At 42.5% G+C, this 13,232-nt stretch overlaps 1 protein-coding gene across 5 annotated transcripts in view; it reads right to left on the bottom strand.

Annotated features, from left to right (window-relative positions):
- Positions 1 to 13,232, bottom strand: part of GRHL2 (grainyhead like transcription factor 2) — a 158,240-nt gene that overhangs the window by 71,865 nt on the left and 73,143 nt on the right. For all 5 annotated transcript variants that reach the window (XM_077846813.1, XM_077846810.1, XM_077846811.1 and 2 more), the window contains exon 7: positions 9,191 to 9,302. In XM_077846813.1, the coding sequence (XP_077702939.1) occupies positions 9,191 to 9,302 (112 nt within the window). The remainder of the gene's footprint in view (positions 1 to 9,190; positions 9,303 to 13,232) is intronic.

Raw genomic sequence — 13,232 nt, 5'->3', positions numbered from 1 at the left:
CCTCTGTTTTGTTTCTTAAATTCCACATATGAGTGAAATCATATATTTATCTTTCTTTCACTGCCTTATTTTGCTTAAAATTACACTCTCTAGATCCATCCATGTTGCTGCAAATAGGAAGATTTCATTATTTTTATGGCTAAATAATACTCCATTGTGCACGTACACACACACACACACACACACACCTTCTTTAGCCATTCATCTATCTTTGGGTAAATACTCCGTGGTGCGATTGCTGGCTCAGAGAATAGTTCAATTTTAATTTTCTGAGGCACTTCCATACTGTTCTCCACAAGGGCTGCACCAGTTTGCATTCCTACCCACAGTGCACGAGGGTTCCTTTTTCTTTACATCCTCATCAACACTTGCCATTTCTTGTAGATTAATCTCCCTTTGCAACTTCCCAAGCTGCCCCTGGCTGCCCAATCATACACACCAAACTGGTTACCAGGTATAGGAAGATGAGTGTGTTACATGTGTGATGGGCACAGGGTGGGGGAACCACATGAGCTATTCTAGTTCATTATACAAGTGATTTCTGCTTTAACTGCTACTTGAATTACTCACGCTTCTATTCCTGTTTACTTATTTCCCACCAATTATTAGAGGATTTAGATATCATTTTGAAATTAAAATTCCAATTCTCTTAAATATATTTTTTTAAGAAGCCAAATTTGCCCTTCAAAGGAGGGAAGCTGATGCTTCTGTTACTGTTTTCTTTTTCTTTTTTTAAAGAATTTTATTTATTTATTCATGAGTGGCACAGAGAGAGAGAGAGAGAGAGAGAGAGAGGCAGAGACACAGGCAGAGGGAGAAGCAGGCTCCATGCAGGGAGCCCGATGTGGGACTCGATCCCAGGACCCCGGAGTCCCACCCTGAGCCAAAGGCAGACACTCAACCACTGAGCCATCCAGGTGCCTTCTTCTGTTACTGTTTTCCCTTGTGATGTGGACCACAGCATCTGGGAACTGTGGGTTAGGGTTCAACATGATCAGCAGCCACCTAAGTAAAGCCGCCTAACTGCTCTAAGCTGGTTTCCCTATCTGTGAAATGGAGGTAATACCAAGACATACCTCAGAGGATCACCAAACAATGACGAGTCGCTCATTTATTTAGCGCTCCTTCATTTCAATGCTAGTCTTTTCAAAAGCAGAAAAACTAGTGGTGGCTCTGCATTCCTGGAACCTGTTCAAAGACTTTTCTTCACATTAGCTTCACCTTATTTTGGTTTATCCAACCTCAAAGAGCTTAATTTAATTTTGGTAAAAACTTTCTCTTGGCAAGTTTTAGGTTGTGTAAACAGAGAAGGAAAACTTTAGATTTGCACAATTTCTCACTTGGGGATATTGCAAAGACATAAATTTGTTTCTGTTGAAAAGTGTAGCAAGAGAGAGGCTTCTAATAAGTGCTCATGGATAGCTAACAATACCAGCTCTGTATTTTGTTCAGTACATAGATGAGCCTCATGAAACTGTCAGGATGTATCTCCAAGTTTTGTTTTGTTTTTTTGTAATTTTTAAGCCAATCAAATAATGCTAAAAACATGAGACTATCAGGTTACCTGCAATCTCATTAAAAGCACCTCTGAAGAGGGACCCCTAGGTGGCTCAGTGATTGAGCATCTGCCTTTGGCTCAGGTCATAATCCCGGGGTCATGGGATCAAGTCCCACATCAGGTTCCTTCTCAGGAAACCTGCTTCTCCCTCTGCCTTTGTCTCTGCCTCTCTCTGTGTCTCTCATGAACAAATAAATAAAATCTTTAAAAAAAAATGTTTCCAGTTTGTTGGAACTAAAATTTTCAAGAAAAGCTTTACCTTAACATAAAACTGGTATTTTAAAAATGGGCTCTAACGAAATAGATTTGTATGAGGGCACAGATGAAAATCCAATAATCCCATGCTAATAATCAAAGATGAACTATAATTACCTGCTAATTACCATGGAAAACTACAAGATTAATATCAACAACAAAACTGACACATCCTGCTACAGGGCCAGATTACTGCGAATCGAAGCTGAAGACAGAGAAGGAACGAAGAGCAAATAGTTGGTTTCACAATTAACTGCAAATTTCTTTTTTTTTCTTTCTTTTTAATAATAAATTTATTTTTTATTGGTGTTCAATTTGCCAACATACAGAACAACACCCAGTGCTTATCCCGTCAAGTGTCCCCCTCAGTGCCCGTCACCCATTCACCCCTACCCCCCACCCTCCTCCCCTTCTACCACCCCTAGTTCATTTCCCAGAGTTAGGAGTCTTCATGTTCTGTCTCCCTTTCTAATATTTCCTACCCATTTCTATCAATAATGGTTCATTGGATGTGACTATAAAGTAATGAGGCTTATTTGGATGTGCCTGTGGAATTAGTGTCATTACATTACAATCCATACCACCCACTGTGAAAATGCAAAAAACCACTGAGTTCTTTATTTTGGAACCTCTGCATCTGTAAAGTGGCAAAGTAAATCTTATTTCTGTTTGGAAAAGAGAAATTGTATGTGAACGTGCTTCAATTTATCTATTGTAGCTTCTGGCTCACATTCCATTCAGTTAATCTTAGTTGTTGAACCTCTTCTAACTTTCCTTCCCTCCTTGAAGGAGAACAAAGAGACAAAGGGTCAACCATTTGTACTTTCTGGCCACAGTCGCTCCTCTTGACACCCCTACCTTGGAGCAAGGCACCCATTTACTTAGCAAGGCCACACTTTTTATCTGTGATCCTTTTCTTCTCCTTTATCCTCATAGCCAGTCATCACGGAGGCTCTATCAGTTCTAGAATTTGTCTCTTGTTCCTGGGATAACTTTGCATCGCCCCTTTATAATGCACTCCTCTGGCTGCACTCCATCATTCACCTGGCTACGAATGGTCTTCTCACTACTGGTCTCTCCCTCCCTTCTGCCATCCTCCATGCTGGCCTGGAATCACCTCCCTGAAGTACAGATATCACCCCACAACAGTGCTGCTAAACCCTCAACGGTTATTCAAAGCCTCTGAATTCATGTACTTCAACTCATTACAAAGAAATGTCATTTCATTACAATATCCTATTTGCTTGCTATTTTTGCAAACTCCCCTCCATCTGTCCTTATCAACAATCTGGGAAGACTGATGTACAAATGGCATACACCCACTTGGATGAATGACAACACACAGGTAAGATTTTTATCCCTCTCTTACCTATTCTTGGATCTCTAGAATCCACCTGATTCAACAACAGAAAAACAGGATTAACTAAAAACAAGGTATGCATGCTACCGCTCATTATAAAAAAAAAGTACAGACACACACATATTTGAATATCCCCCAACAAAACTTCACAGCAAGACTTTATGAAGCCAAGATTGTGTTAAAGCAGCCAAGGGAGAAACATCCTGAGCTTACTCCCCCTTCAACATGCGCAATGTAGCTGTGCTGATGCTCCTCTGTGAAGACCCTAAGATAGCATTTCCCAAATGCAAGACTTTCCACAACTATCAAACCCTTCTCCCTCATCTCCTCAACCTTGTTGTCACCTTATCAGAGACCTTCCCTGCCACCTTACCTAAATGGCACACCCTCATCACTCTCCAGCCCCTTTACCTTTGTTATATTGCAGAGCATTTATCTCCACCCTACATTTTACTTGTGTACAGATGTTTCTGTTTCTTATTGTGCCCACCCTCCAACTGGAAGGTAAAGCCCATGAGGCCAGACCCTTGTCTGGGTTAGCGCAGGACTGAGACATAGTGAGCTGTCAGTAAATCTTTTCCTGAATGAAGGAGTGAGTTAGTGAGTGGATGAACAAACGTGTGGATAAAACTCTAATTCCACTCTGGACGGAGTGAACTGGGTCCTCATAATGCTTCCCATGTGTTCCTTGTTTTCTGTGTACCAGGCTCTTTCTAGACGAAATATGTAAACATTTTATCCTTCGTCCACAAAACAGCTAATTTTCTTGTTTAAAAAGTGAGCCGGTTAAGAATCAGAACTTCCCTTACCTTACTGCCTGTATTAGTTCAATCAAGGGACACTCTTACTAAGACGTACAACAGTTGCCACTGCCCCCATCTGTGCTAACAATTCCATCAGACTTTATAAGATAGTCGGCCAATCTCGTTTTGGTTCTTCTGCCTGGATTGCTATATAAGCCTGTGCTGGTTTCTTGGCTTGCAGCACCCTCCCCCACCTCACTGACCTCATGTGCTTTCACTGTCATTTCGGAGGGGTCTCAGAAACACTTCAGGGAAGCACTCCTCTAAGACACCATATGACACGTGACATCTTAGCCACTGATCTGCTTGCCTCCAGACTTGAGCAGGCTGAGGACAGGGGCTCTGTCTTAATTACCTCTGAATTGCTAGTTCCTAATGAAGGGTCTGGCCTGTTTTCTGAATGAATATGGAGTACCTATACCTTTCTGCAAGCTGGTGGGAACACGGGACCAGCACTAACTCCGCGTCCTTACAGAGGGACATCCACAGAGACGAGCAAACAACAGAAACAATCTAAGTGGTTCTTTTTTTTTTTTTTTTTTTTTAATTTTTATTTATTCATGATAGGCACACAGTGAGAGAGAGAGAGGCAGAGACACAGGCAGAGGGGAGGGAGAAGCAGGCTCCATGCACCGGGAGCCTGACGTGGGATTTGATCCCGGATCTCTAGGATCTCGCCCTGGGCCAAAGGCAGGCGCCAAACCGCTGCGCCACCCAGGGATCCCTCTAAGTGGTTCTATACAGGAGATATGAGGTCTAATCGGCACAGGAATGCTCCTTGGGCTGCAGAATGTAAACTCATTTATGACCTAGAATAATTGCTGTTATTCAACAAGCTCACAAGAAAGAACTTGTGAGGCTTGGAGAACTCTGTTTGTGTGCTTTGAAAAGCAGCAGGACCCACACCAGGGCCAAGGTCTATTTGTTTTACTTTTATCAGGTAAGAACTAATTGCTAATGTTTCCTTCCCCGCTCCCCCAAACAAAATAGTTTATGGCCTGATGTACAAGAACCACATATCTGAACTGGCTTACAGAAATGTCAGAACTAGCAGCAGCCAAGAGTTCCACCCTCTCCCAGACTGCAAAAACGTTCTCGACATCTGGAGAGGAAGGCATAGAGGAGGGGACATCAGCGCCAGGCCAGGTCACAGATGTCTGCAGTCACTCTGCGAGGCATCGGGGCCTGGTAGGGCCAAGAACTACCTACAGGTTGCCATATAAAGATGAACTACAGTGGAGTGAGGACCGGAGTATAATAAAAAACAAGGAGTGCAAACTCAGACACTCTTGGGCTTCCATTCCACCTACACCAGTCACCAGGTACATGACCTTGGGTAAAATTCTTAACCATTCACCGGCTCACTTTTTAAACAAGAAAATGAGCTGTTTTGAGGACGAAGGATAAAATGTTTACATATTTCGTCTAGAAAGAGCCTGGTACACAGAAAACAAGGAACACATGGGAAGCATTATGAGGACCCAGTTCACTCCGTCCAGAGTGGAATTAGAGTTTTATCCACACGTTTGTTCATCCACTCACTAACTCACTCCTTCATTCAGGAAAAGATTTACTGACAGCTCACTATGTCTCAGTCCTGCGCTAACCCAGACAAGGGTCTGGCCTCATGGGCTTTACCTTCCAGTTGGAGGGTGGGCACAATAAGAAACAGAAACATCTGTACACAAGTAAAATGTAGGGTGGAGATAAATGCTCTGCAATATAACAAAGGTAAAGGGGCTGGAGAGTGATGAGGGTGTGCCACTTAGGTAAGGTGGCAGGGAAGGTCTCTTTGATAAGGTGACAACAAGCAAGGACCTGCAAAAAGTGAGAGAACAAACCATGTAATGTGCGAGTATCTGCCCAAGGAGAGCTGTGCCTGGTGTGATGTAGGAGCAGCCTCATTGGGAGCTCCAATCAGGATACAAGGAACCCAAGAGTCAAGGCCCCATGTGCTTTGAGGAGCCACTTCCTTTCCTGCACCCAAGGCCCTCCGGCCCCCACTGTTCCTTGCACAGACCTACAGGAAGGACTCCATCAGAGACACTGAGCGTCCTCTCCCCATCTGGCAACCAGCACTGAGGAGCTAATCAGAAGATCAGAAGTCTGTAGGAGATGAGGAACAGCCTTGAAGAGCAAACACCATTCTAATCCAAGTGAGATAAATGTATGTCAGGAAAGATGTAGACTGTTCGCCAGCCATCAAGGCAACAGACAACAGCCGGGACAATAGACAACAGAGCAATCCTTGAGCATAAGTGCTAAAGGGATGGGGAATAAGGAAAAATACAAAGAGAGATGAAAGTTTCCTTGGGCTTTGCTTGGAGTGGAGGTAGAGAGACAGAGAGCTGGAGGAGGGCTGGTTAGCCCAGGAACCCTGAAAAATGAGAAGAAAGAATAAGCACACCTCTACACACAAAACTGTGTTGTGCATAACCCGAGGAGCTTGAGGTTCCCTCAAGTCCACCCACAGACTCCCAAGACCACGGGCTAGGAATCTCTGCTTCAGCGAAAGGGGCCCTATCTTGGTTTCTAACTCCAGTTTCAAGATCACTACCTAGACGGCCCAGTTGAACTGGGTGACCACAGTGACTGGTGGAGATTTGGAACCTGCAACCTGGGAGCCCCAATTGCAACCTCCAGTTTCACAGAGGTTAAAATGTTGGAGTCTTCCTTTTTTTCTTGAGGCTACTAGAAGGTTCTTGATCCACAATGATAACTACATGGTACATGCACCAGTCAGCCTCCCTTCTCCCTCAGCAGGCATTGCTAAACCCCTAGTGGAAGCAAGGTAAGGCCCTTCATAAATGTTCTCAGCACTGCCCTCCAGAGCTACCTGCTGACACTGCGCCACACACAGATGTGCACACCATCCCAGCATCAGCTCCTCCTTTATGCTGGAGATGGTGTTAACCATCCAGAGGAACACATGGTTTGACTTTTTTTTTTAAGTCTAGTAAAGTAATGAATTATATAAGATTTTTGCATATTTCCTCACCGTCCGTGAGTAGCTGACAGGTTGAAGCTGTGGGCAGAAAATCCATTTTCCATTTGAAGCTAAGGGACTGATTTAATACCCTTCAGGTTCAGGTTCAGAGCAGGTAGCTGAAGGAGTCACAGAGCTCAATCTCAAAGATAAATCATGTGTGTGCATGTGTGTGCACATGTGTGTGTAAAGAGTTACAGAGAAAAGTCCGAAGGCAGGTAAGAGGCGATAAGAAAGTTAAGATTTGAGGTCCTGTGAGGGCTGAGAAATCATTCTGGTCTAAGAAAAGTAAACCTTGTAATAATATCAAAGTTGAACCAACAGGTAAGCCAGTAAAATGCTTTTATTATTTGCCTTATTTGGATCTAGTCCATATTTCTATTTAATTGCTCCTCTCATTTTCTTAGGTAATAATTATAAGGCTAACTTTTCAAATAAAATAAAATTGTTCCTCTGCTCTATGTAGATTGGCTACAAAGCAGGTTAAGGCAAGTATTCCCAACCCCTTGTCCTAGTCAATCAATCTTGTGGTTTCTGTGTATGAACTGGGTGAAGAAGATTGTCTAATCCTACCTATTGCACTAATTATCTAAGGGTAAGCCACTTGGTCAGTGGGTCTCTCTCGGCTTCAGTTTCCTGGTTTATTAGATAATTATGTTTGACTAGTTAATAGAAGGTGTGTGTGTGTGTGTGTGCACATACATGTGCACATGGCATGCACTGAGGTAAGTAGGGGTGTAACCATTTTGTAGGATAAACCAACAATTAGTTTCAGTATGTTCTATTGTGAGTCTCTAACCTTAACCTAATCACTATCCTCTGTGCCACTGGTCAAAGGACTTTGGCAAAGGTGAGATGGAAGGTCTAAAAAATCCATCACTGCAGTGTGTAAGAAACTAAAGCAATGACTCAATAATACCTTCTGATACCCCACACAATGGAAACCTTTGCTTTGCCTACGCTCACTGGGATTGCAGCCTCTTGGTCTGCAAAAGGAGGTAAGAAAGCCCATAGATAAGAATTTACTTACTTCTTACAAAAATAGCATAAAAAATACTAAAATTACTTAGAAACAAATATTTTACTGTCTTCATTTTTAATAATCTCTAGAAACTTTAAGATTCGATCCCTGACTTCCTCAGTTTTATTCTGTATCCCAGAGGTTGATTCCTACAAACTGCATTTGCTACAATCACGTACCCAATGGCTTCAGGGAAAATTTGGCTCCTGGAAAGCACTGGTGGGAGAGTACAAGACAGGGAAAAGACTGGGCATTCCTTCTCCTCCCTCTTGGCATTCTTTGAGAGGTGTGTCTGGCAGTGACTCCTCTGTGCTTCTTCCTCCTCTTGCAAAGCTGCTCCGTCTGTGGTCCCAGCTCCTGCTGAGGCAGCCTCCACTATGGCTGGAGCTCTTACTGGGTGGCTCCCCCAACACCCACAACCTCCTCTCTTTGATCCTCCAGCCCTGCAAGTAATAGCAACAGACTCCTGCTGTTGCTTATCTCCGGACTGCCTCATGGTGCCTGCAGCCCTCCCAATCTCTGCAACAAATTCCCTCCATGGGACCACTTGGCATGGGCTCTGCCTTCCTGGCTGAACTTGACTCCCACCCAACGGACTACAGGTCTCTAGAGCACAGAAGTCGTGTTGAAGAATACAGAGACTCCAGAAAATGTACCTGGCAGATTCATTCCTCTTCTGCTGCTAGAAAAGATCTCTCAAAGGTTTTGTCTGCCAGACCACCTAGTACTATGAGCAGCTGAAGGAACACTAAGAAAAGAATCAGGGAACCAGAACCCACTTTCCAGTCATATACCTTGACAAGTACCTTAGAGTCAAATGACCCTGAGGTTACTCATGTCACAGGGGGATAAGAGTTCATCTGGTCTGCCCGACTAGCCATTAGACCTAAACACAGGAGAGCATGGAAACATGTTTTAGAAACGGACAGAGTCCTTGCAAATCCAAATGTGTCACTGCTATTATACAAGGCACAGATGACTTCCATAGAACAAACCAGGCTTTGTACTCAGCTTAGCCTGATTCTGATGTCTCCGCCTGACCTGTACTAAATGTACTAACAAAGGAAAAGTGTCCAGACTAGTGCCTGGCACATCTTACTGAGAGCTACGTGGGTCCTCGCTGTGAGTCGTGTGCCAGGCTCTCCTTGGCATCATGACAACATGTCAGTTCATGGAAGACCACAAAGGGAAGTCAGGATCAACTTACCAATGTCAAGGACCCTCTGCTTTGCCGTATGCTGCCGGGAGTGCCAGTACTTCCAGTATTTCAGCTGCTCATCTCGGTTTTTGTCTTCACTGAAGACCACCATCACCACGCTCTGCAGAGGGGAGAGCCATGCATCTTACTTTCTGTTCACAGCCTCCGCTTCTGGCAGAGCTGTGTTTCTATAATGTTGCTTCTCTTGCTTGACAAAAGCCCAGACAAGCTCAGTTGTTTAAAACTGGGCCTCCTTAAAAAATGCCTGGGGAATGAGAACAGTACACAGGAAAAAGAATCCTACATCATTTTTTTTAAAGTTGGCTCCACACAGGGCTTAAACTCACGACCAACTAAGCCATCCAGGTGCCCTCCATATCATTTTTACCATGAATCATAACCAAATTCACCAATTAACAGCACGTCCATGTGAGGTGAACAGGAATACCAAAAAAATCTTTTTTGTACTGAAAACAAACACATTTCTGAAATATTGTATTCTTAAATGTAGAATTTGGCACCATTTGTAAAGAAGCAAGCATCTGTTTCTAGACTAATTAAGTGCCTCGGGCTGGAATACTGGAGTACTAAGAGAAATACTAAAGTAATGAGAGAAATACCACAAGATGAGTTCATACCGAGGAACACAGATCCAAACTACAGATATTTCACAGACCAAAAGAGGTAAGGCCAACTATTTATTTATTTCAACACAATTTGGATGTACTTGCTTGAGAAACTAATTATATCTTGTAGAAATAAGAATCCAAAACCCCTTTTGGTTCTAAATTATAAAAACCCTCATTAAACTAAATACACACTTATCACTTATGAGATGGAGAAGTTATCAACACATACCCCCAAAAATCCCCTTAACTACAGTATCAGGGATACTGCCTCTCTCCTTCTTACTCCATAACAAAAATATTCCTTAGACATTTTCCTACTATTCCAGAATATTTCATTGACTCTCATTCCTTAATAACTTCTCCTTTGTAGCATTTTGTACACTTGTAGTCATTTACTTAATTATTTACAATTGTTCAGTCGATGACAATGTGTTCCCCTTGACTTCAAACTCAAAGAGGACAAGGACAGTGGCCTGGAGCCTGGCAAATAATAGATACCAAATACATGCTTGCAATTGTACTGTTCTTTCAAAATCTGGCTCATTCCCAAAGTATGTGTGAATATTTGTTGGATTAGAGACCAGATGTTAGGAAAACTAGTTTAGAAATATGTATCCATATTATTCAAATACACTAGCGGCATGAACCTCAAAGGTAAGGTACAAAGAAATGACAAGGGGAACCACTGGCTGTGCTGGTGGAATATGAGCTACAAGCTCTTCATTCTTCTCTCTCCCACCTCCTCAAACTTTGCCATTTACAGTCGTTCCCCTTCCCCATGGTTTCAGTTACCCACATTTGGTCAACCATAATCTAGAAGCAGATGCGTGCCTTCTGATATATCATCCAAAGGTCAGTAGTAGCCTAACATTACAGTCACAATGCCCACGTCATTCAACTCACTTCATCTTATCACATAGGTATTTTATCATCTCGCATCATCATGAGAAGAGTGAGTACGGTACAATAAGATATTCAGAGACCAAGATACCACATTCACATAACTTTTATGACAGTGTATTGTTATAACTGTTCTATTTTATTATCTGTTGTTGTTAATCTCTTACTGTGCTAATTTATAAGTTAAACTTTATCATAGGTATGTATTTAGAGGAAACACCATAGCATATATATGGCTCAGTATATCCATGGTTTCAGGCATCCATTTGGAGGTCCTAGAATGTATTCCCCACACATAAGGGGCAAGTCTACTGTTTATGTAAGTTCACTGTGTGGCCTCTTAGTGTTTATTATGTCTTTCTGTTCCAAAATAAAAATAACAGGTAATATTTTCTTTCCTTAGCAAATAACTATATTATTAGCCCAAGTAATGGCATATTCTTGATCTGGAAATTTGTCTTCACTGATAAAGCGAATGTCAGCTTGAAAATGCTATTACCAAGCAAGCATACATGCTTCAACTCAGAATGAAATACAGTTCTCCAAAGTAATGCAGGTAAGTTCCAAGTGAATCCCTCTTTCTCCAGGGTGCTTACTTACTCTCCTAGGGCTGAGGCATAAGAAAGATCCCCTCTGAGAGGCACCATTCTAACTCACCAAGGGTGTTAGATTGAAGTCCTTGAGAAAGGAGGGCTCGATTTAGCCAAAATAAAACAGATGGAAAGAAAACTTCCATATTAAATTATTTACATGATTTCAATGAAGCAAAATTCTTGGAAAAGTTTCTGTACTTAAAACTCCTGTCATGGCATTAGAATGTGAACTGTCCATCATCTTTTCATGGTAATGATAATGGTGTTGTTAAAGAGGGTGTTTGTGATTTATATGCTTGCTTGTAATGTACAAGATTGTTTTGTGAAAAGTAAGTTTATCCAGAGTCTTTTTACCTGGCATCTACATGGGAAGCTGTGGAGTGTGAAATCTAGCATATATATCCAGAGGTGAATCCCAGGCTAAAATGCCTCTGGCTTTTAGCCCTCCATGGGACTCAACACAGTGTACCCTAGTGGTTAAGAGAGTAGGTCTAAGAATCTGACTGCCTGGGATGTGTCCTAATTCCCTCACATTTTAGCTGTGTAACCTTGGCCAGTCACTAGCCTCTAAAAAGCCAAGATTCCTCATCTGTAATATTATGAAAATAGTGCCTATGTCATAGGGTTGTTGTTAGTTTCAAATGAATTGCTATATATATAAAAAAAAAAAAAAGAATTGCTATATATATATGACACTTAACATAGTGCCTGGCATATAGAAGATATACTCAATAAATATTAGTTGTTATTTTGTGGCTCTTGTTATTGTTGTTATTATTAATTACAGCACCTCTCTGCCATTATTGTTGTTATTACTATTTTTTTAAGATGTTATTTATTTATTCACAAGAGACACAGAGAGAGAGAGAGAGAGAGAGATACAAGCAGAGGAAGAAGCAAGCTCCATGCAGGGAGCCCAACGTGGGACTTGATCCTAGGTCTCCAAGATCATGCCCTGGGCTGAAGGCGGCACTAAACCACTGAGCCACCTGGGCTGCTCCTGTTATTACTATTTTGGTTATTATTACTATATCCCTCCACCATTATGAAGATAAGGAGGAGGAGGATGGCATCCCTCTGCCTTGACCAGAGGGTAGGAACACTCCAATTCCCCTGGCAGGAACATAACAAACCAGGCACCTTTCCACTTGCAATGGGCTCAGCCTTGGGTGGGACATGAGCTCCACATCTTCTCACTCTCAACTGCCCTGCCTCCTACAGCTCTGATCTGGGACTGGGACAGGCTTGGAGGGAGGAAGAACTTTAGGATTGAGAAATGAGTGGCAATACTTCCTTCTCTTTCTCATTAAAACAAAGCCAGAAAATCTAGCTGTCTCAGAGATCACCACTGAAATTTGTACCTAAAGCTAGTAACTGACAAGCTGTCCAGCAAGTGACCAAATACTCTTCTTTCTCTTCTACTTTACTTGCTATCTTTGCAGGGGATTCTAGGATGGGGGCAAACACACTATGCTCTAGGCACAGCATGGCATTCTTTTCAGTGTGCTGAAGTGCTTAGGAGGCAGTAGCTACGGACAAAATAAGATAGGGTGGGCACTATGCACAGTGCATGTAAAATAAATCATTTTACAATAGGGCAGGAAAGCCCTTCAACCTCCTTTCAGAGAGCTCTGCTATGATTTTCCTTTTCAGTAGAGAAGGGTTACCAGTTCCCCCCCCTTTCTTGGCAGCAGAAGAATGCCAGAGCTGGTAAACTTCCAGCACGGTTCCATTTCCCACAAACAGGTCTAATACTTACGAAGGTGAAAATTCCACCAAGTCACTCCTGGTCGGGATCATATCATGCCTCACTTTACTCCTGAGTAAGCAAGCACTGGGCTCCAGAAGGCTTAACTTTAACCAAGTTGCAAAGGACACAATAAATTACATCCCCCCATACTGGAAACAGCAGCAGCTCTTTTTCTGCCC

This window comes from Canis aureus, chromosome 14, assembly GCF_053574225.1.
Source record: "Canis aureus isolate CA01 chromosome 14, VMU_Caureus_v.1.0, whole genome shotgun sequence".
NCBI classification, from domain to species: Eukaryota; Metazoa; Chordata; class Mammalia; order Carnivora; family Canidae; genus Canis; species Canis aureus.
This window is presented reverse-complemented; position numbering and strand designations above follow the sequence as displayed.